At 38.7% G+C, this 22,432-nt stretch overlaps 2 protein-coding genes and 1 long non-coding RNA gene across 3 annotated transcripts; 1 reads left to right on the forward strand and 2 right to left on the reverse strand.

The window, feature by feature from the left end:
- Positions 1–8,885: 8,885 nt before the first annotated feature.
- On the reverse strand, positions 8,886–12,325 carry LOC130920646 (uncharacterized). Its single transcript, XR_009064193.1, has 3 exons — positions 11,308–12,325; positions 9,903–10,384; positions 8,886–9,576 (listed from the first exon to the last, which is right to left on the reverse strand). It is a non-coding gene; the product is annotated as an uncharacterized LOC130920646 (long non-coding RNA).
- Positions 11,727–21,083, forward strand: taf5 (TAF5 RNA polymerase II, TATA box binding protein (TBP)-associated factor). The gene is made up of 11 exons (XM_057843990.1): positions 11,727–12,177; positions 12,728–12,959; positions 13,033–13,348; positions 16,734–16,897; positions 16,999–17,134; positions 17,236–17,356; positions 17,527–17,656; positions 17,766–17,930; positions 19,341–19,518; positions 19,641–19,818; positions 20,402–21,083. Exons 1-11 carry the CDS (start codon positions 11,769–11,771, stop codon positions 20,614–20,616), a joined length of 2,244 nt encoding a protein of 747 aa, XP_057699973.1. The 5' UTR covers positions 11,727–11,768; the 3' UTR covers positions 20,617–21,083.
- atp5md (ATP synthase membrane subunit k) lies at positions 20,914–22,071 on the reverse strand. The gene is made up of 4 exons (XM_057844003.1): positions 21,936–22,071; positions 21,387–21,486; positions 21,154–21,244; positions 20,914–21,065 (listed from the first exon to the last, which is right to left on the reverse strand). Exons 2-3 carry the CDS (start codon positions 21,471–21,473, stop codon positions 21,155–21,157), a joined length of 177 nt encoding a protein of 58 aa, XP_057699986.1. The 5' UTR covers positions 21,474–21,486; positions 21,936–22,071; the 3' UTR covers positions 20,914–21,065; position 21,154.
- Positions 22,072–22,432: the final 361 nt, after the last annotated feature.

A 22,432-nucleotide genomic window follows, 5' to 3' on the forward strand; every position in this document is an offset into this window, starting at 1 on the left:
TAGTAGGCAGCCAATCATAGAGGACAAGGAGATGAACAATCATTCACGAACACAGACATACCTAAGGACACTTTAGAGCAGGGATCCCCAACCGGTCCGTAGTGCATAAATAATTTGTTAAAGACTGCGATCTGGCCTGTGCCGATTTGCGTATGTCGCCCTCTAGTGATTGGCAGCCATTACTGGGGTGTTTGTACACCTACAATATAGCAGTGCAGTGTCAGTCAATGTAAACCGTAACGTTAGCTGCTGTTGGGTGAGTGCTACGGGCGGTGCAGTACTTCTGGTCGTTTTGCTCAGATTAGTTTTGGAACTAGCATCTATTTTTTTATATCTATGTGTACTTGTCCTCAATAATGAAATAGGCCAATCAAATTTGTTCCTGAATATAATAAGCCCACTTGTTAGCGAAGATGACTAAAATACAGACGTCTTTGGACAGATTTTTTTATGGGGGAAAGGCCACCTACTGATCCAGAAGAGGCTCCCTCAACCAAGTTCATTCTGCATAATACGTGGCTAAAATCTAGCAAATGAGGCACGGGGACCATCATACCTCATGGCGAACCGTATTGCTAAAGCCAAGAAATCTTTCACGATCAGAAAAGAACTCATTATGCTGGTGACCAAGGATATTTGCTGTCAAATTTTAGGAGAGGCCGCTGTTAATGTTAGTTTTTAGCCCTGTCATATTATTTGATATTTACTGTACCACACATTGCTGGTCCGTGGAAAAAAAGGCGTACATCATACCGGTCTGTGATGTAAAAAAGGTTGGGTATCACTGCTTTAGAGTGTTCACTCAGCCTACGTGGCATGTTTTTGGGATGTCAGAGGAAACTGGCATACCCAGAAAACCCACGCAGACACAGACAGAACATGCAAATTCCACACAGGAAGGCTGGACCCCAGGATTGAACCCTTGACCTCAGAACTGGGACATGCTAACCACTCAGCCATCATGCAGCATTATTGTTCATAGAATACTAGTCAAATGTTTGCTCACACCCTTGGGTTCAACAGCTCGAAGAAATATTGTTCAAAATTTTGACTGAAAATGTCTTTAACTTTTAGTGTCACTCTCTGACATACTCGCTGGAGACACCCAAAGCCATGAAGGATTGAACATAATTTTCTTCCCAGCCATTGTAGGGGAATGCGTTGGCTTGCCATATGTAAAGCCAAAAGAGTCGACAATCTTCTTGCAGGATCCACTTCTCCAGTTAGGTCAGAACTGAATAATGCAGACCCCCTTACATTTCATCAACCAAACAGAACAGCTCTTTGCCAGTCAGTGCTCTGCCTTCATGCCCATTATCATGCTTGGGTGCGCAGTAGGCTCTAAGATTGCTTAATGAACACACATACACGAAAGCACAAATGCTCCACCGCAATTTCTTGTGGTGCATGTCACAAGAAAGAAACTGATAGAAAAGGCAGATATTATGAAGTAACACTTCTTCAGAAAATAATCATGATTTTGGAGGTTGAAAGCTTGCTCATTTGCCTCTATTTTTTAACATTTCCTCTTCTCCTGTTGTCTGAGGGTACATTTCACATGGCATTGCCCGCCTTCTGCTGCCCCACCCCTCGAATCCCCATAACCCCACCCGCTATGCAGCCTCTCCACACTACTCCTTTTGCTCTATTTTTACGTCATCTTTTCCTTCCCTTCACTTCTACTTGGGCAATTTCAACCTCTTCGGAGAGTCACACCTCATGAATTATTTACACCTGCATCACCTCAAGGGACTTCAGCTGCGATGCCTGACCATTTATGGTTCAAAGACGTACAGCCAGAGAGTATTTTCTGAAAGGCAGAAACTGTAGGCACCACCTGATTCTGCATGTAAGCATGACTGAGTGTTTCTTACCATCCAGCTTGCTGAATTCTGCTGCCATGAAAATATCAACAATAAACAAAACTCAAACGTAGAAACACACGGCGAGCAAGGGGAAAGCAGAGTTTGATCATCATCATGTAGATTAAGTGGAAGACATTTAGGATGGAGATAAACAAGGAGTGCCCTGGAAAGAACAATAGAAAATTGAATGTAAATGTCAATAAATTGAAATTGGTACACAAATGAAAGATACGTGAACATAAAATGATTGTGTGTAAATTGTGAATTGATCCCGAGTGACCTTCATGCGGCAGATACACGCTGAGCCACTTCTCGCAGCTGCAAACTAGAACGGAAATAAAAGATACTGTGCCACGCCCTACCATGTGCCCCCAACAAAAGTGTCTGCATCCTCACACACGCTGCTGTACAGTTTTACTTTATATTAGCGATGACATTTTACGACTTAAACCCATGAGATGTCTATAACTGTCTCAATTGTGATTTGCCATTTCCCCCCATTATTCACCCCCATTCACTATAGTTAGAAGGAGCTCTTATACAGCAAATGCATGTCAACCATCTAAACACAAGCATGGCCTCTTAATTTGGAGAACTAAGTCATAATATATTGTGCACCATGGGTGTTACATGCATCTGCAGAATGTTACCCCTTGGATGACTAAATTCTACGGTATGGGAGACGGACATTATATTTGTATAGATTCAAGATGGAGAACAGTGGCAGTGCTCTATGTTTTACGTAAAGCTTTGTGTGTTGGGTGAAGCCACACCCTACTGCCTTCTGAAAAAAAAAAAAAAAAAAAGAAATAATAGGCACGTGCAGTGAAGTCACCAGTGAGGTGTGAGGTGGAGGGGGGGACATGCGTCTCTCACCTCCTCCCTCACACATTTAATTATTTTCATAAAGACCACGTGGGCAGTTTTACATACATTTTCATCAGAATTATTAAACAGTTGTCTTGCTATTCATATTTTTACATGTTCACAATCCAGAACATTGGGCTTGAGTGCATTTCAGCCAACAAAAGCATAATCTGAACATGTGATGTTTAATCATTTATTTTTCTTTTTTAAATAAAAATGGTTTACAAAACATGGAATTTATTTTCTAGGGCCTGTTTGAATGAAAAACTAGACTCACGTGAACAAAGAGTAAAAGAATGGGATATAATGTCATGAAAATCTGATATCAGACAATCATTGATTTCCCTTTTTTAAATTAAGCTACTAAAAAGAAAATAAATTATCTGCATGATTTGCAGCTCTAAAATTGGAAGGAAAAAAGGACTACACTAAAGAATGGTTATGTCAGTTCTGACCACGCCCTGAATTGCTGATGTTAACGTGTCTCCCACACTGCAAACAACCCCCATCTTTCCTGCACACCGAGAACCCCCTGCAATATTATACAACACCCGGCAGTTTGTTCTGGGAAACCTTATTTTGCTACACAGTATGCCGTTTCAACATTTTTTGGTAGAATATGGGATCCACTAAAACATAACAATTATGAAAAAAAAGTATATGAGGATCTGAAGTGCCTGTTATTAATCCCTTTAAGGGTCTGACCCCAAGATATTTGCATCTGATACAGAAAAATCAAGTGTTCTGAATTGAGTGAGTTATTGCACAGGCTCGTGTAAAAAATGAAATGTGATGCTGTACTGACATTAGTTTTGTGAATTGAAATATGTTAAGAGTTACGAAATGCATAACAAAAAGAGCACAGCATCGTTGATGGCTCTATCAAAGGGTGACAGAATAATGGTGTTTTGTAAATAAACGTGATGACTTGGCTGATTCCCACCTGAGAAATATTGATCTTTTTCGAAATGATAGATGGCATAATGTTTTTCTTTGCTGCAAGATGTTTGACATGTTACTAAAGAAGGTCATTGTGTAGGGGCTCCGGGAGAGGGCAGGGGTGATGTGTGACTGAACTGCCCCCACCTGGTTGGAAACGGTACCAGAGGCCTACTTTCATTCATTCATCTTCTGTTCCGCTTATCCTCACGCGGGTCACAGAGGGTGCTGGAGCCTATCCTGGCAATAGACAAGTTTCCTGAGTGAAAATTGGGCAGCGCCATCTTTGACATTTTCTGCTGCGGACTTCCCGATTAGACAGAACACCATGAATTGCGGTTGAAGCACACAAAGTTTTAAACTGCCAAATCAAACCAGAGCAACCCACCGAATCTCCATAGATGGATTCAGCACGACGTAGATGACACTCCACGACTTTCTGTGCAGTGCTTGGTTGTGTGAACTCCTGGAAGCGCCTATACACAGTGTATCACAAAAGTGAGTTCAGCCCTCGCATTTCTGCAGATCTTTAAAAATATCTTTTCGTGGGACAACACCAGGGGTGAAAGTGGGCCAGAACGGTCAGGAACGCAGTTCCGGTATAAGATTGAGGGCAGGAACGCAGTTCCGGCATAAGATTCAGGGCCTGAATGCTGTACATGGTGCTTTATTCCAAATATATGACGGCAACTATCAAAACGCTATTTAAAAAAAAAAAAAAAAAATGCTAAGCTGCCAGGCATGCATTTCATCTCCAAGAAGAAAACGATCTACCTACCAACATCAGATTTACATACAAAAGTGCTAACAACAAGCATAATAAAGGGCTTGTGTAGCGTAATCCGTTTCCACCGATATTTATTATTTACTTTATTCCACGGATGGCATGGAGGTTTCCCAAGCTGCTGCAGTTATCCGAGTCTAACGATGATGAGTCACGTCAATATGCCAATGCACGCAGCAAAGCAAAATGCCTGGACTCATTTATTGGTTCAATTGGCTGACATACTGACATGTGATCAGCAGCATGTGATTGCTCTGATTGGTTCAAATGTGCATGTTTTCTGGAACAGCAAAAAAAAAAAAAAAAAAAGTTGAATTGATGCGACAAAAAAAGGGCGATGCAACAGAAAATGGATCAAATCTTTAAGAACAAGGAAAGAGTTGAGGAGGGTTATCATATTTAGTTTTATTTGCTCTGATGGGGAGGTTCTGAACATCTTAGCTGTCAATGTGCACTTTGGACTTTTATTTGTTCATTTATGTTGAGCTACTTATTCATTTCCTTATGATTTAAAAAAGTAAATGTTTGCGCGATCTTCAAAATATATTCCATTTCACTCTGCATGATATAAGTCATTTGTACTTACTTTTCTGAATTATGCTACTTATATCTTTATTATTAAAAAAAAAAAAAAAAAAGCAAAAGTAAATATTTACATTAACTTCAATTTTAATATACATCCTATGTTCTTAAGTAGTTAAAATCTAGATTTGGCATTTAGTATGTAAGGAAATGATGTAAAATAAAAATTAGGAGATGGAGGTTGGGGTTGTTGCTGTTTTTGTTAAGTTTAGTTTGCAAATCATTGAAAAAATACAATTTTGAATGAAAATCAATTTTTGTATGTGTTATAGAAATAACTGTGCCAAAACAGTTTTCTTTGCATTTCAGTAGTTTTAGGTGGTATGAACCCCCCCCCCCCCAAAAAAAAGAAGATAAATAAATAAATACAATTTCTGGCTCCGTGGCGACCTTCACGTCGAGGAGTCCCGGCAAGAAATTCTAGCCACTTTCACCCCTGGACAACACTAACATAAGGACACTTTGACACAATGAACAGTAGTCTGTGTGCAGCTTATATAATAGAGTTAGTTTATTTTCCCCTCAAAATAATTCAAAATATGGCCATTAATATCTGAACCCCTGGCAACAAGTGAGTACACCCCTTAGAAATTACATTCCTAAACGTCCAAATTGAGTACTGCTTGCCATTTTCCCTCCAAAATGTCATGTGATTCGTTACAGGAGTGCTGTCAGCATTGCTGCAGAGATTGAAGAGGTGGGGGGTCAGCCTGTTAGTGCTCAGACCATACGCCGCACTCTACATCAAATTGGTGTGCATGGCTGTCACCCCAGGAGGAAGCCTCTTCTGAAGACGGTACACAAGAAAGCCCGCCAGTCTCATCAGACCATAGGACATGGTTCCAGTAATCAATGTGCTTTGTTGACATGTCTTCAGCAAACTGTTTGTGGGCTTTTAGGGATGTATGTAGTTTCTAAGGGGTGTACGCACTTTTGTTGCCAGGGGTTTGGATATTAATGGCTAAATTTTGAGTTATTTTGAGGGGAAAATAAATTAACTCTATTATATAAACTGCACACAGACTACTTTTCATTGTAGGTAATTTATTATATAAGTTATACTGTATATCATGAGTTTTTCGCACATGTACATATAAACACAAATAGGTTATAGTTATGGTAATATGAGCTTATCGCACATGGTCATATGAACACAAATAGTATGTCATTGTTTTTTTATTGTAGATATCGATCGCAATAAAAGTTTTTGACATGATCCCATTCCTTGTTTTATTTAAAACAATTAGTGCATGTGCAAAACAGGTCAATAAATCAAATTTATAAAATTATTTTAAAAATATTAACGAAGGGGGAGCATAAATCGAGCCTTCCATCATCAAGTTAGAATGCATGCAGTCTCGATATATGTCCATCCACGTAAGTGTTGTTTTGAGGCACATGAAGTTGATTTTCCCTTGCCTAACAGCGTTTTCCACCTATACACAAACGAATAAAAAAAACTAAAACTTGAATTTATGCATTTAGGGTAAAAAACCCGTGTATGACTTGTAGTAGATGAGTGTTTGTTTTCCATTCTTTGTTATTGAAGTTAATGCAAAGCTAATGACGTCTCAACACGCAACACGCGACGCAGTCGAATTGAACATAATTGGACCTGTTATTGCGGTGGGACTGTCTTGGTTCCACATCTGCCTTCATGAACACAAAATTCGCATATACAAAAGTGAGTACACCCCTCGCATTTCTGCAGTTATTTAACTGTTTCTTTTTGTGGGACAACACTGACAAAATGACACTTTGACACAATGAACAGTAATCTGTGTGCAGTTTATGTAATAGAGTTCATTTATTTTCCCCTCAAAATAACTCAAAATTTAGCCATTAATATCCAAACCGCTGGCAACAAAAGTGCGTACACCCCTTAGAAACTACATACATCCCCTAAATGTCCAAATTGAGTACTGCTTGTCATTTTTCCTCCAAAATTTCATGTTAATCATTACAGCAGTGCTGCCAGCATTGCTGCAGAGATTGAAGGGATGGGGAGGGTCAGCCTGTTAGTGCTCAGACCATACGCCACACACTACATCAAATTGGTGTGCATAGCTGTCACCCTAGGAGGCAGCCTCTTCTGAAGACCGTACACAAGAAAGCCCGCCCGTCTCAACAGACCATAGGACAAGGTTCCAGTAATCCATGAGCTTTGTTGACATGTGTTCAGCAAACCGCTTGCGGATATACTTAAATATCTGCAGAAATGCGAGGGGTGTACTCACTTTTGTGATACACTGTATTAGGACATACTCAACTGGATGCTTCGGAGCTTTCCAGGTCCCTGTTTGCGTTTCCATCCACTGCCATTAAATCAATAAAATACAAAACTATTTTGGTTGAGGTGACTCTTAGCCATTTCGTCACATTGTCCTCCCATGTCGTGATCATGGCAGATGGATGCGGCATTTCCAAATTGTCTTTTTTGAGGGATTTTGATGAGTAATGCCACTCCAGCTCCACTGTTGTTTTGGTTAGACTTAGAGGAAGTGTAAAACATATATATAACGGTTAGTATAAGGTGACTTTTTTTTTTTTTTTACATGATGACAATGGTCGTGTTCTATTTTTGAGGGCGTGAGAAATGTAGGGGTCTGGGGCGTATTGAAATGTGTCTCGCTCAAAGCGTGAGAGTTGAGAACTCCGGGCATATAGTGGTAAAGGAGTTCTCTTTTCTTTTTTGAAAACAATAATTAAAAAAAAAAATCTATCCAGTACACTGTAAAATATTAAAAGTTGACTTTACTAAAAAAATATATGCAAACTTGCTGCCTTAAAAAAATTAATTTATGTTGACTTAGATGAATTAGATTTGATTAACTTAATTATTGTGAGTTGGCAGTACTCAAATTAACTTAAAAAATTTGGATTATAGTCACTTGTTTTTATTGAGTTGGCAGTACTCAAACTAACTAAAATAACTGGATTACAGTAACTTGTTTATTTTGAGTGTACAGTACTCCCATCATATTCAGGTCAACTTAATTTTCTTGACCTAAAAGAATTCCACAATAGAAATTACATCTGCACATACTAATTTCATTAAAAACACATTATCTAACAGTAATGACCCCCAAAACACAATAAATGGAGAACACTCATTGGATTAATTCAATGGAATTAAAATTTACTTTAAAATGCTCAAAAGTGCATTTAATGAGAGACACAGGCTCCTGGCAGGCTGAACGGTGTTTGGTTAATGCTCAGTATCAATGAACAATCAGTGGATTAATTATAAACCTACTTTTGCAAACATTTTGCACCTCATACAAAGTACCTAAAATAACCTTTTGCTACAGAAATTACTGAATAATACCTGAACTGCATCAATGTCCACTCCTATCCTGTAATTTCCAAAGACTAACAGGCGAGATCCTATTATCATAATTTCAGGACATTAACTCAGCATTGAAGACATGGCGTCAAACTAGTTTCCCATTACAACATGAGCTTGAGCTCTGGTAAAGCTAACAGTTCTGATTTCTCCAACAATATTAGTGATCAAAACTGGAACTACAATCAACATTGTGCCATGGTTTAAAATGTGCAGCAGTGATAAAATAAACATAAAAATACAGAACTCCTTTTAAAACACACAACTCAGTTCAAATTCAAATTTCACTTTAACACCTGATACAGTAAACAAGATACTTTGTTTTTTTCACATCACTAAAAGAGTAAATGCAAAACGTGTACTGGAGTTATACACCTGAGAAACCTAAAATCTTACCAAGAATATGTGTCATATTTTTATTCAAATTCTAATTTCATATTAAGCTTTTTCCTCAAAAAAAAAAAAAAAAAAAAAAAAAAAAAAAGTAATTTCTATTCAAAAATATTTCATTAGTATATATATATATTATTTTTTTTTCAATCAAAGAAAAAGTCATGTCAATCAAAAAAATTTGTTTGAATGCAAAAATAAATTTGTAAGTCAAAAAATATGTTTGAAAACTATTTTTCTTTGATTGAAAATTTTTTTAAAAAATTTAATTTTTTTTTTTTTTAATTGAAACAACTTTTTTGATTGATGTAATTCTGCGTTTGGACCACATTTTGGCTAGGGCATTTGTGTCTTTATTATTCAATCCAAAAATAAGTTGCTTCAAACAAAAAATGTATATTTTCAAAATAAAATCACTTCAATTAAAAAAAAACAAAAAAAAAAAAAAACAAAAAAAAAACAATTGTAGAAAAAAAGGTTTGAATGTGAAAAAATATTTGAGACAAATGGGTAAAGAAGTCTGCTTCTGAGCAGGGCTCCACAAAGTTGCACAACTGACGGTCAAATGCAGTTTCTCCACTTTTGCCTGCATCTTTTTGAGAGTGCCATGTCGATAGGTGTACTTTGAGTGCATTAAAAGATTTAAATGTGCAGAGGCAGTCCTTATGAAGACATGGGAGTTGGGATGTCCGAGTGTGGTATCCATGTTTTAAGCGGTAATGCTTAAGCAAGTAGGCTCTTTTCAGCAGAAAATGTGCAGTACTTGCAAGTCCACTGCATTAGAGAATACTGCTTTGGTTGACCTGAAAAGACATGATAATTTCAGCATTGAGAACTTGTTAGAAAAAAAAAAAGTTAAATTTTTTCTTAACAGTCACAAATTAAAATGTCCAATTAGTTTTAACCACAAATTAAAATCTGCAATAAATTATTTTAATATTCACAAACTAAAATGTTTAACAATGAGTTATTTTTAAATTAACGTAATTGATTATTTTTGAACATTCAAATTGAGATGTACAATTAATTTCTTAATCCATCTGTAAAAACATTAATGCATGTTTGTTATCCCAACCCATGAAACAAATACAAATATTAAATGATTCATTGATCAGTGTATGAAACATACCTGTAATTGCTGAGACTGAGGTATGTGTGGACTTTTGACCATTTGCTTCAGCCTGATTGGGGGATGGTGAAAAAGAACACAAAATTAAGGCAACAATTTCAAAATATAGGCACATAAATGACCAACCTTAAACACACCAGGTTGTTATGGCGTCGAGTGTGATCTCTGCACTCTTTCTATCTGTATTCATATATTAGGTTAGACCAAAGTTAAAGTGGTGAAATAACAGGGGGAAATGTGATCTAGTCCTCTGATTTTTGCGATTAATGCATTTTAAAACAATTTCAAATTATCAGTGCAGTTTGATCAAACATGGAGGGGGAGCACTGCACATGAAGAAAAGCAAATGGAAGGGCAGATGACAAACACTCTAAAGCAGGGGTCCCCAAACCTTTTCCTGTGAAGGCCACATGACTTTTCCCTTCTCTGATGAGGGGCCGGGTCAGTTTGTAACAGAAAAAGTGTGACGATTGCAGCAGTGCCTAAATGTAAAAAAATTATGGTTTTTCAGAAAGCCATAATTAAATAACCCTTTCTGAATTCTTCTTGGAACAAAATAAAATAAAAATAATTATAACATAATATAATATCATATAATAATGAATAATAATAACACAATTAATTAAATAGATAATAACCAAATAACCCTGTCTGGGTTCTTCACAGAAAAAAGCCAGGAAATAATAACACTATTGGGGGGGGGGGGGGGGGTTCAGGGGGCCGGACCAATTGTGGAGGCGGGCCGTATCCGGCCGGCCCGCGGGCCGTAGTTTGGGGACCCCTGCTCCAACGCAAGAACCGATTACGTTGGCGCACATAAGGTCTGACTGTGCATTTAGCTCTTACATGAGCCGAAATAGACAGGCTGAAGCTGACTTAATTCTAGCACTAACTCTGTAAATAAATCACTTTATCGACATTTCTAACATTTTTTACGCGAGAAAGTAGCCGTTTAGATCCACAACGTGCAAATTCGGCGCTACTCAAGCTAGCCGTAGTGATTAAGGCACTTCCTGTTAGTTTCACAAAATAAAACACCCGCTAACGATAGAATTAGTGTTTTTATTTTTAAAACAGGAAGCGAACCTCCCCTCGGTCTAGCTAACTTAAAACCGCTCGGTAACTGTTTTAAATCGGTTTTAAAAACCTCTCCCATCGCCTAAAAACGTTACGAGCCCCGTCTGTCAAGAATTCAAAACGCCGGCCGGCATAAAATGGGAGTCTACCATAAACTGTAGTCTACCTTTGTTTCTGAAAATGATGAGGTTACTGTCACGGTCATATAGCATGCTTGCTAGCGGTGATATTTGATGTAATTGACACTTCTCCTCCCTGGCAGCACACAGGCTACTACACTACAACAAGACAAATCGACGGTTTACAAAAGAGTAAAATATGTACTTACAAAATCAGTATGCTGAGGACAAGTAAACCCACAATGGCGAAAATAACTGAGAAAGGTGTTGGAAAGAGCGCGAAAGTGGGCAGGGCAGATCTGCGCATGTCTGATAGAACGCCCAAAGGACACTGGGTACAAGAAATTATTTTTTCTAATTTGACTTAACTGGGATATATCAAGTTAAGCAAGTTCTCCAACCCCAAATTACTACTTACTTATTTAAAAGTAGTGTTCACAACAGGTTGATGAAAATTGAGTTTAGTTCACTTATCACATTTAATTAATTTGAATGTTAGCATTTACAGTGTACTTAGGTTGTGAAATTTACAGACATTGTGGCAGATTTTCTTTTATATTACGGCATGTGACCACAGCAGTTGCGCCTTGTACGGACGTCAGTAGCCAATCAGATGCCCAGAAGACCTTTCCTTTTCTGTAACATTGCGCATGCGCAGTTCATTTCGAAAATGGCGGCCGTACAAGGCGGTATGGCCGACGATGTTGAAATGAAGGAGATTAAAACAGAACCACCCGCTGATGCCGTCGTAAACAACAATGCTAATGACGGAAGGGTACTTTCTACGTCGTCCGGGCCCGGATCTACTGTTGAAAGTAACAAACCAGTGACAGGAGCTCTAGAGGAGAAGCAGACATTGCTGGCAATTCTGCAATTCCTTAAAAAAAACCAACTGTCTGAGTCTGTCGATATTTTACGTCGCGAAGCTGGATTACCCCCGGAATTGTTCGACGTGAAAGCAGGCGACACTTCCTCGGGTTCTGGAGGTCCAACTGGGACTGTTGAAGGAGGAGGTGTGGAAGCTAACGCTCTACTGAGCCGAGTGACATCCTCCTCCGGAGCCCAGGCGCCAACCAAAGGTACACAATAGAAATTAGCGCATGGAGAATATCTTTTATTAAAGGCGGGACTTTTAACGGTTTAATTATAATTTCGAAAAGAAAAACACGCAAAAAAAACAAAACAAACAAACAACAACAATGCATTTTTAATTGCAGTGTGGCTTTCAATCAACGCGGAACCTTTGTCACCGTCTGCAGTTCCTTGTACCGAGTATGGTGCCGGACATCTAACCATGGAAGCAAATTCATTTAAAAAAAAAAATATATATATATATGATACTGTAATAATACAAAAAATACCTATGGGAAAAGTTAATACATTGTGGTTTTGTGCATCACTTTGCACATCAGTACATTATTTTAAATTGACAGTGCAGACTAAGTGCCGCGACAGGTTGATACACAAACATCTCACAATTCTTATAGGAAAAAGTCACTTCTTAATACTGAACAGTTGAACCTACAAAGTCTTCGCCCAAGCCAAGCGAATGTACACTTACATCATGGTTACGGCGGGCGCAAATATAATAATGTTATGTTAATATTGAAATGCTAACTTGTATTTCAGTGCCTCCTGCAGAGGACCAGCCAGATGTGAGTGTGGTATTGTCTGCTTACAGCCAGCAGGGAGATCCAGCACTCTATGAGGTTTATTACAGCAGCTTGAAAAAGTTTATTGAAACGGTTTTGGATTGTCATAGAGCAGAACTGTCCCAGGTTTTCTACCCACTTTTTGTACACATGTACCTGGAACTGGTATACAACAACCATGAGAATGTGGCCAAGGCGTTCTTTGAAAAGTGAGTTTCCTTGAAAAGATTTTCTTCCTCTCCTTGCTTGCAACTTTACTAGCCTGATTCCACTTCATCTCAGGTTCAGCGGGGATCAAGAGTGTTATTACAGGGAAGACCTTCAAATATTGTCGGGTTTGACAAAGAAGGAGCACATGAGGGGGAATGAGACTCTACTGGACTTCCGCACGAGCAAGTTTGTCCTGCGAATATCCCGTGATTCATATCAATTGCTCAAGAGGCACTTGCAGGAGCGCCAGAACAATCAGATCTGGAACATCATCCAGGAGCACCTCTACATTGACATCTTTGATGGCATGCCACGCAGCAAGAGCCAGATTGATGCTATGTCTGGTAGTCTGGCTGGAGAAGGCAAGAGAGAAGCAAATAAAGCAAAGGTCGGTATGCTCGAAAACATCCACACATTTTCTTTATTGCTTAACCTTATTAGGGCTGTTCAATAGGACCTAAAATTCATGTTGTGCGACCAATTGAATCCTTGCTCAAGCTATATGTTAAAAAGCATTTCTGCATGGGTTGTATACTTTTGTAAGCAAAGCTAAAAAATAGATTTAAAAAAAAACAACAACAACCTAAGATAACTACAGTAGTTTCCACAATTTAGAGTGCACCTGACTATAGGCTGCAGTCCAAATTTAACATAATTTAAGAAAATATCCATATATATTAGAGATGCACGATAATATCGGTCACCGATAATTATCGGCCGATAATGGCAATTATGACGTCACACAGATAATCCAGATGAAACGAAATTCAACCGATAATGCCAATCCGATAATATACTTGATTTAGCCTCCAATTGTGCGCAATCAACAGTTTTGTCCAATTTTGCTAGTTTTAAGGAGGTGTTTTTGCAGTGTAGTAATGTGATATATGTTAGGAATGGCTTACTTTTAAAGGCATTTTTGTGCAACTTGGGTGTTTACTCTTGAAGTAATTGTTGCCAAAATCTTACCATTACACAATGTCATTGCCATTGTTTAGATGTTGGAATTTATTACTTGTTCACATTTGATGTGGAAAAAAATAGCACTAAATTACATTTTTGCACAGTAACATTTGATCTTTGTATAGTTTAAAATTTTACATACATATTTGAATAGAATTATCGGCGTGACATTATCGGTTATCGGGTGGAAGGGGCAGGAAATTATCGGTTATCGATATCGGTTGAAAAATGTATTATCGTGCATCACTAAGTATGCCTGACCAGACTCAAATTATGGAACAATCTGAGTTCATCACTTAGAGAGTGTAAAAATATTCACATATTTAAGTTGCACTATAAACAATTCATTTGGTCAAAATATATTCAGGGAGGGTCTTAAATGTATATATGCTTGTGGAAGTCTTCTTACCATATTGGTATGGATATACGCAATATAAGTGTGTGTATATATTTACACACACACACACTTATACAGTGCCTTGCAAAAGTATTCGGCACCCTTGAACCTTGCAGCCTTTCGCCACATTTCAGGCTTCAAACATAAAGATATAAAATTTTAATTTTTTTGTCAAGAATCATCAACAAGTGGGACACAATCGTGAAGTGGAGCAAAATTTATTGGCTAATTTAAACTTTTTTAACAAATAAAAAACTGAAAAGTGGGGCGTGCAATATTATTCGGCCCCCTTGCGTTAATACTTTGTAGCGCCACCTTTTGCTCCAATTACAGCTGCAAGTTGCTTGGGGTATGTTTCTATCAGTTTTGCACATGGAGAGACTGACATTCTTGCCCATTCTTCCTTGCAAAACAGCTCGAGCTCAGTGAGGTTGGATGGAGAGTGTTTGTGAACAGCAGTCTTCAGCTCTTTCCACAGATTCTCGATTGGATTCAGGTCTGGACTTTGACTTGGCCATTCTAACACCTGGATAAGTTTAATTTTGAACCATTCCATTGTAGATTTGGCTTTGTGTTTTAGATCATTGTCCTGTTGGAAGATAAATCTCCGTCCCAGTCTCAGGTCTTGTGGAGATACCAACAGGTTTTCTTCCAGAATGTTCCTGTATTTGGCTGTATCCATCTTCCCGTCAATTTTAACCATCTTCCCTGTCCCTGCTGAAGAAAAGCAGGCCCAAACCATGATGCTGCCACCACCATGTTTGACAGTGGGGATGGTGTGTTCAGGGTGATGAGCTGTGTTGCTTTTACGCCAAACATATCGTTTTGCATCGTGGCCAAAAAGTTCAATTTTGGTTTCATCTGACCAGAGCACCTCCTTCCACATGTTTGGTGTGTCTCCCAGGTGGCTTGTGGCAAACTTTAAACAAGACTTTTTATGGATATCTTTGAGAAATGGCTTTCTTCTTGCCACTCTTCCATAAAGGCCAGATTTGTGCAGTGTACGACTGATTGTTGTCCTATGGACAGACTCTCCCACCTCAGCTGTAGACCTCTGCAGTTCATCCAGAGTGATCATGGGCCTCTTGGCTGCATCTCTGATCAGTTTTATCCTTGTTTGAGAAGAAAGTTTGGAAGGACGGCCGGGTCTTGGTAGATTTGCAGTGGTCTGATGCTCCTTCCATTTCAGTATGATGTCTTGCACAGTGCTCCTTGAGATGTTTAAAGCTTGGGAAATCTTTTTGTATCCAAATCCGGCTTTAAACTTCTCCACAACAGTATCTCGGACCTGCCTGGTGTGTTCCTTGGTTTTCATAATGCTCTCTGCACTTTAAACAGAACCCTGAGACTATCACAGAGCAGGTGCATTTATACGGAGACTTGATTACACAGAGGTGGATTCTGTTTATCATCATCGGTCATTTAGGACACCATTGGATCATTCAGAGATCCTCACTGAACTTCTGGAGTGAGTTTGCTGCACTGAAAGTAAAGGGGCCGAATAATATTGCACGCCCCACTTTTCAGTTTTTTAATTGTTAAAAAAGTTTAAATTAGCCAATAAATGTTGTTCCACTTCACGATTGTGTCCCACTTGTTGTTGAATCTTGACAAAAAAATTAAATTTCATATCTTTATGTTTGAAGCCTGAAATGTGGCGAAAGGTTGCAAGATTCAAGGGGGCCGAATACTTTTGCAAGGCACTGTATATATATATGTATATATACATAAAATACATCACACACATATTTTTGTTTTGTTCTTTGTTTTCTCTATTGCTGACTGAGGGAATCGACACTGAGGGTTCTGCCCTCCCGTTACATGTGTCAGGGAAGGATGTATACTATGTAACTTAAAAAAAAAAAAAAAAGTTGGAGGAAAATAGTTCATTTATTTTGATGATAATTGAGAAATCGGGGTGGGATTTAATAAGTTTTCTTCGTCCCACTCCCTTTCAGGCATTTTTATTTTTATTTTTTCCTGTGTGTTTCTTGAAAGCAAAGAACTGAATTCGTGAAGATGAATGTAACTGCCTGAAATGAAATGAATAAAAAAAAATGCCACATGTGTTCTCATCTTAATATAGGATATTTACATTGATATACGCTGCACAATAACATTTGATTGATCAAAAAATATATTCATTAATCAAATTAACACACTGAGTGTGTCTTTTGCATGCAGCGGCCTATTGAGGGAGCCAAACACTACAATTCCCACCCGTGTTCATTCTGAAACCACAAAACACCTCAGAAAAGGAAAAAAACAACAAGAAGTCACAACATTTTCAAAGAAGAAAAAATAAAATCCAATTTGGCCTCTTTGTTTCCAGCGGACAAAGTCGTTATGAAAATTAACAGAGCTTTTGTAACAGGCTGCAAACTAACAGGTGTCTCTTTCATCCACCTCCCAGGTTTATTATGGATTGCTTAAGGAACCTGAAATAGAATTGCCACTTGATGATGAGGATGAGGAAGCGGAAAATGAGGAGGGTAAACCCAAGAAGAAGAAACCCAAAAAGGACAGCATGGGTTCCAAGAGTAAGAAGCAGGATCCCAATGCACCTTCACAAACAAGGTATAGATTTGTTTTTAAGCATAATCAGATTCCCTTTTTCAAATAAATATTTTTGGAATTCATCTAAGTTTAAAGTTCCGAACAACTGCTGTGTTTATCAGGATACCTCTTCCAGAACTAAAAGACTCAGATAAACTAGACAAGATCATGTACATGAAAGAGGCAACCAAGAGGATCAGACTGGGACCAGATAACCTCCCATCCATTTGCTTTTACTCTTTCCTCAATGCGTACCAGGTCTGAACCCCGACTCACTTTTTAATTGGGGTTTAAGTGTGGTACATGTAAATTGAATTGTTGTGTTATGATTGTTCTCAATGTTCCCCTTTCACTTGCAGGGTTTAACTGCTGTAGACTTCACAGATGACTCCAGTTTGATTGCAGGCGGCTTCGCTGACTCATCAGTAAGAGTGTGGAGTGTCACTCCCAAAAAACTTCGCAAGGTCAAGTCAGCAGCAGGTAAAGTACCAATCATAAGTGAAACACCAGGAACAAGAGCAGAACATTTCGTACATACCAAGATTCTTTTGGGTCAAAATGGGAATCTCTTGGTATTTTCCTACTTTTCATGCTGTAACCAATATTTTGTGCAATGGACCTAACTTGGTATCAATTCTTTCTTGCCAAAGACTTAAATCTGATTGATAAAGAGTCAGATGATGTGCTGGAGAGGATCATGGATGAAAAGACAGCCAGTGAATCCAAGATCCTGTATGGGCACAGCGGTCCCGTTTATGGTATCAGCTTTAGTCCAGACAGGTAATAAAAACTGGACTGTAGATCACCTACTTTCTTGAATTCACTGCTTCAGTACCAAACATTTGAACAGCGTGTGATAAATATACTAACGACTGACATGTACGTTTAGGAACTACCTGCTATCGAGTTCGGAAGATGGTACAGTGAGGCTGTGGAGTCTCCAAACCTTTACCTGTCTGGTGGGTTACAAAGGTCATAACTACCCCGTGTGGGACACCCAGTTTTCTCCTCATGGGTACTATTTTGTCTCTGGGGGACATGACAGAGTTGCCCGGTAAGAATTTTGGATTAGGGCTGCAGCTATCGAATATTTTAGTAATCGAGTAATCGACTGAAAATTCTATCGATTAATCGGATAAAACATATATTTTTAGGTGAAGAGCAATTATAAATATTCATGAGAAAACAAGACATTTCATCTAATATTGAACCATTTTCAATCAATGTCTTTATTTTCGATGTACATTGTTGAAAACAGCCAACAATTGCAATCTCAGATGTAACTAGAATAAAACAAAAAAAAAAGACAAAAAAAAAAAGACTTATTCACTGCTTTCACTCAAAAAACTTCTTAGATCTTATAAAATATATGTATAGGTTACCTAAAAATGCCACTACGCTTGATAACACACATCACTTAAAAGTTAGGTGTTTTTTCCATGTGTTTCAATTGAATTTCCATTTGTGTCAAGCTATTTTTAAGTTCTAGTTAAGTTAGTCTAAACTGTAAGTCCTGATAGGATTTTGAGTTGTGCAGTGTTCAAAATAAATGTATGATACCTGCTGTATTGGCGCACATTAGGTACAAGTGCTACTTGGTGTTTTATCCAGCAATGAGTACTGAGCTAAAATTAACAGTTAGCATTATTAAGTTTTTATTTTACACCCTCATCACTCTACAGCGCTGTTTTTTCCCGATTAAATAAAGCCTGTATGTAAGACATGTTAGCCATGCATCAACAGTGGTCATAATTAATAGAAACCTAGCCCTTCGCAGGGCTAACGTTACCTGAGCGAGTGACAGTCTACTGCTTTAAGATGGCGGCTGTTTACTAACGCCGCTGACTCTGTCATTTCGCATCTAGTTCAACATACATGTGATCTCTACGAGACGTATCAGATGCTACCTACTACCACTGTAGCATCATGCGGGCTAGTTTTTAGCAACGTCGGCATCGTTTGTAGCGGCTGTCGGCTGCAGTAAGTTTTTTTTTTAAATTACTTCCTTCTCACGTGACATCAGCGCGTTGTCCCGCATTAAAAGTAGTCCGGGCAAAACCTGATGCTTAGAGCTGTCAAAATTAAGCGATTACTCGAGGTGAATAAAATTACTCGGATCAGTTTTTAAACTCGAGTTGCTCGAGTATTCGTTTCAGCTCTATTTTGAGTTATTTGTTTGCTTCAATTATTTTCAAGACTGTTTAGTTAGCATGCTGGAAGAAACCCATTGTATGCTGGAGGATCATATGACATCCAGAGTATAACCATGTACTGTAATATTGCAGTTTAATACAGTATTCTACATCCTGTCTTCCAATTTTTATTAGCGTATAATGCCTTAGTTGAAGGCAATCACTGTGTAATCGTGCAGAAATATACCCAAGAAATGAATAAAATGTTTCACTGTCTTATCTACCATCTTTGCCGAAGAGATGAATGTTTGACTGTCTTATCTCTCCTTCAGTCTATGGGTTACAGACCACTATCAACCTCTACGCATGTTCGCTGGTCATCTGGCAGACATCACTTGCACCCGCTTCCACCCCAACTCTAACTACGTGGCAACAGGATCCTCCGACCGTACAATCCGGCTGTGGGATGTTCTGAATGGGAATTGTGTTCGCATCTTCACTGGTCACAAGGTAAACTTTAAAAAAAAAAAAAAAAAAACTATTTCGTCGTATCTGCCGTTTAAATCACTGTTGTTCACACCGGCAACAAGGTGCCGAAGGAAAGTGTGAAATGTTTGTACTGTCTCTTCCAGGGTCCGATCCATGCGCTGTCATTCTCTCCCAATGGAAAGTTTTTGGCTTCTGGGGCAACTGATGGAAGAGTTCTTCTTTGGGACATTGGTCACGGACTCATGATTGGAGAGCTCAAAGGCCATACAGACACCATCTTCTCTCTCAGGTTCAGCAGGGATGGTGAAATTCTGGCCTCTGGTGCGTGTTTCGCCGTTTTGCACATCTTATAACGGGTGGGCAAACCGGTCCTCGAGGGCCGCAGTGGGTCCTGGTCTTTGTTCCAACTGACCCAGCACAGATTGTTTAACCAATGAGGTTTCAGCAGAAATGAGAAGAACCTGACTGCAATCGACTGATTACACGTGTAAAACAGCAGATTGGTGAAAAGGTGTCCTCTTAATGGGTTGCAACAAAAACACTGCGGCCCATTGTGGAATAGTTTGCCCACCCCTGTCTTATAACCTGCTCCATCCAGCTACTCCAGATGTAGTTATACTAATAGGCAAATTAAGTGAGCTTATATAAATGAGTTGGCCAAAGCCAATCTGTTAACTAACCAGATTCATGGGTGGAGCCTACTGCTAAAATATTATATACTTTAAAAAAAAAAAAAAAAAAAGGGGGGGGGGGGCAAAAAGGCATCTGTTCTTTGTAGTGATGCTGCTGTTAATCTATTCAGGATTGAGTCAAGTTTCTACACCGACATTTATACGTGTGATATTTTTATAAACAGTCTAAGCTAAACACACGCATACCTATTCAAGTGTCTTGTGTCTTTCAGGCTCTATGGATAACACGGTTCGTTTATGGGATGCAATGAAAGCATTTGATGATTTGGAGACAGACGATTTCACCGCAACGACAGGACACATTCATTTACAAGATAACTCGCAGGAACTTCTGCTTGGTTGCTACACAACTAAATCCTCTCCAGTCCTACACCTTCACTTCACCCGCAGAAACCTACTGTTGGCAGCCGGTGCTTACAATCCATAAAACTTTACACTGGAGTGGCCTTGAAAAAAGTTTAAGAATGAGTGACTGATATTTTTGGAGAATGTGAAAAGCTGTAATGATGTATTTAATTTTCCTCAACTCTTACATTCAACCATGTTATAGGACCTAAATTAACTCATTGGCTGCCACTGACAGCGATAGGCATCCAATCAATTTGAACTTTGGGGCTGGCACTGCCAGCCAATGAGTTTAGGTGTCCTATTTCAGAACCTTTGTAACTGATAACAATGTTCCATATAATTACAAGTAAAGCTCGACATGTGGCTCCCACATTTGTATAATAGTTCTTTTATAGCTAAACATGTAAATAAACGTGGTTTTTCATGTTTTGGGCATAAATGGTCTTTATTGTTTACATAGGACAAAGAAAGAGTTCATTCCAAGCACACGCTTCTCCACTATTAGCAGGTAGACATAAAATTGTACATCTGCAAAGGAGACAAGCACAATTCAGTTCACTGATATATACGAGTATTTTAGCACAATGAGACTTTCTGAATGGCAAAGTATACTTACGTTACTTTTCAGTGACTGCGGCTTGTTTCTTTGGCTTTAATTTGAAGAAAAGGACAATTGCTGCTATGCCGGCGTATGTGGCCAAAACGCACTATGAAAAGTCCATGATGAAACAAATGTATATATTAATTTTTAGTTATTCACTGCCATTGACAATGATAGCCAATCAAAATATTTTACAAACTATATTAAAACTGATTTGGATATGAAATGGTTTCAACTTATTAACTTACATTTCTCCTGCCGACCATGGTGTACGAATTGAAATACTTGGCAAACCCAGTAAACTGGTGCTGGGATCCTGCGTCATGACCTCCCATGATGGTTGCGAGTCTGTGTGATGAAGAGGATCGATCAATTAGTTTTTTATAATTCATTAATGTTGCATCTCATACAACGCAGTAGACATTTGCCTTTTGATTTCACTACAATGGTGGTAACATCAGTTCTTTATCAGGGTGTAACAGTACTCACTACGCTATTCTGCCACACAACAGAACTCCAGCAAGTAATGTTGACTATAATACTTTGCAACTATCGCATCTTGGCTAAATTTGGGTGAGATGCAACCGAAGAACATCCAGTCTGACATTGACGAGTTGGAATAGTCAGTCTGCAGTTGTTAGCATAAGCTAATATCTTTAGCTAGCGAATGTATTACCATGCCACACACTTTGGCCACGTTAAAATTTGCAAGCCATAATGACATGACAGTCAATGCATTCATCTTATCAATGCCAAGTTTAAAGCGCGCACCGCAAAAATCGAAATTAAATTCTTACCCAAGACCTTGGAGAAGACTAGCTTGTGTGAATCCTGACTGTGCCCTTCAACGGAGGCCTCGATGCAAGAATTGAGAGGAAGTCCCACCTACTTAGAGTCGTTAAATTCCTAGATAACGTATATTTTGAGCGCTAGATGTCTAGAGTGCGCTGTGAAGCGATCGTGACGGCCGTTACTTCTTGTTGGCTAGTTTGTGTCGGTACCATTTGATAAACAACTTGGTCAATGAAGCGTGTACTTTGAAGTAATTGCTAATTTTTCAACAGATTTTCAAACGGCTTGTTTTTTTCATGAACGTCAACTATGCAACAAATTATCTAAAAAAATAAAATTTGTATTTTTTTTCTCAACATACAGCCTGAATCACAGCCACGTTAATGCGTTTAGTCACAAACTAAACGGTTTGAGAACACATCAGGTTTTTGCCGAGTATCGTTATGTAAAAAAATCACCTTATGTTTGCTGTAAGCGGGTCTGCCGGAGATGTCTGCTGCTT

This window comes from Corythoichthys intestinalis, chromosome 8 (genome assembly GCF_030265065.1).
Source record: "Corythoichthys intestinalis isolate RoL2023-P3 chromosome 8, ASM3026506v1, whole genome shotgun sequence".
Lineage (NCBI taxonomy): Eukaryota > Metazoa > Chordata > Actinopteri > Syngnathiformes > Syngnathidae > Corythoichthys > Corythoichthys intestinalis.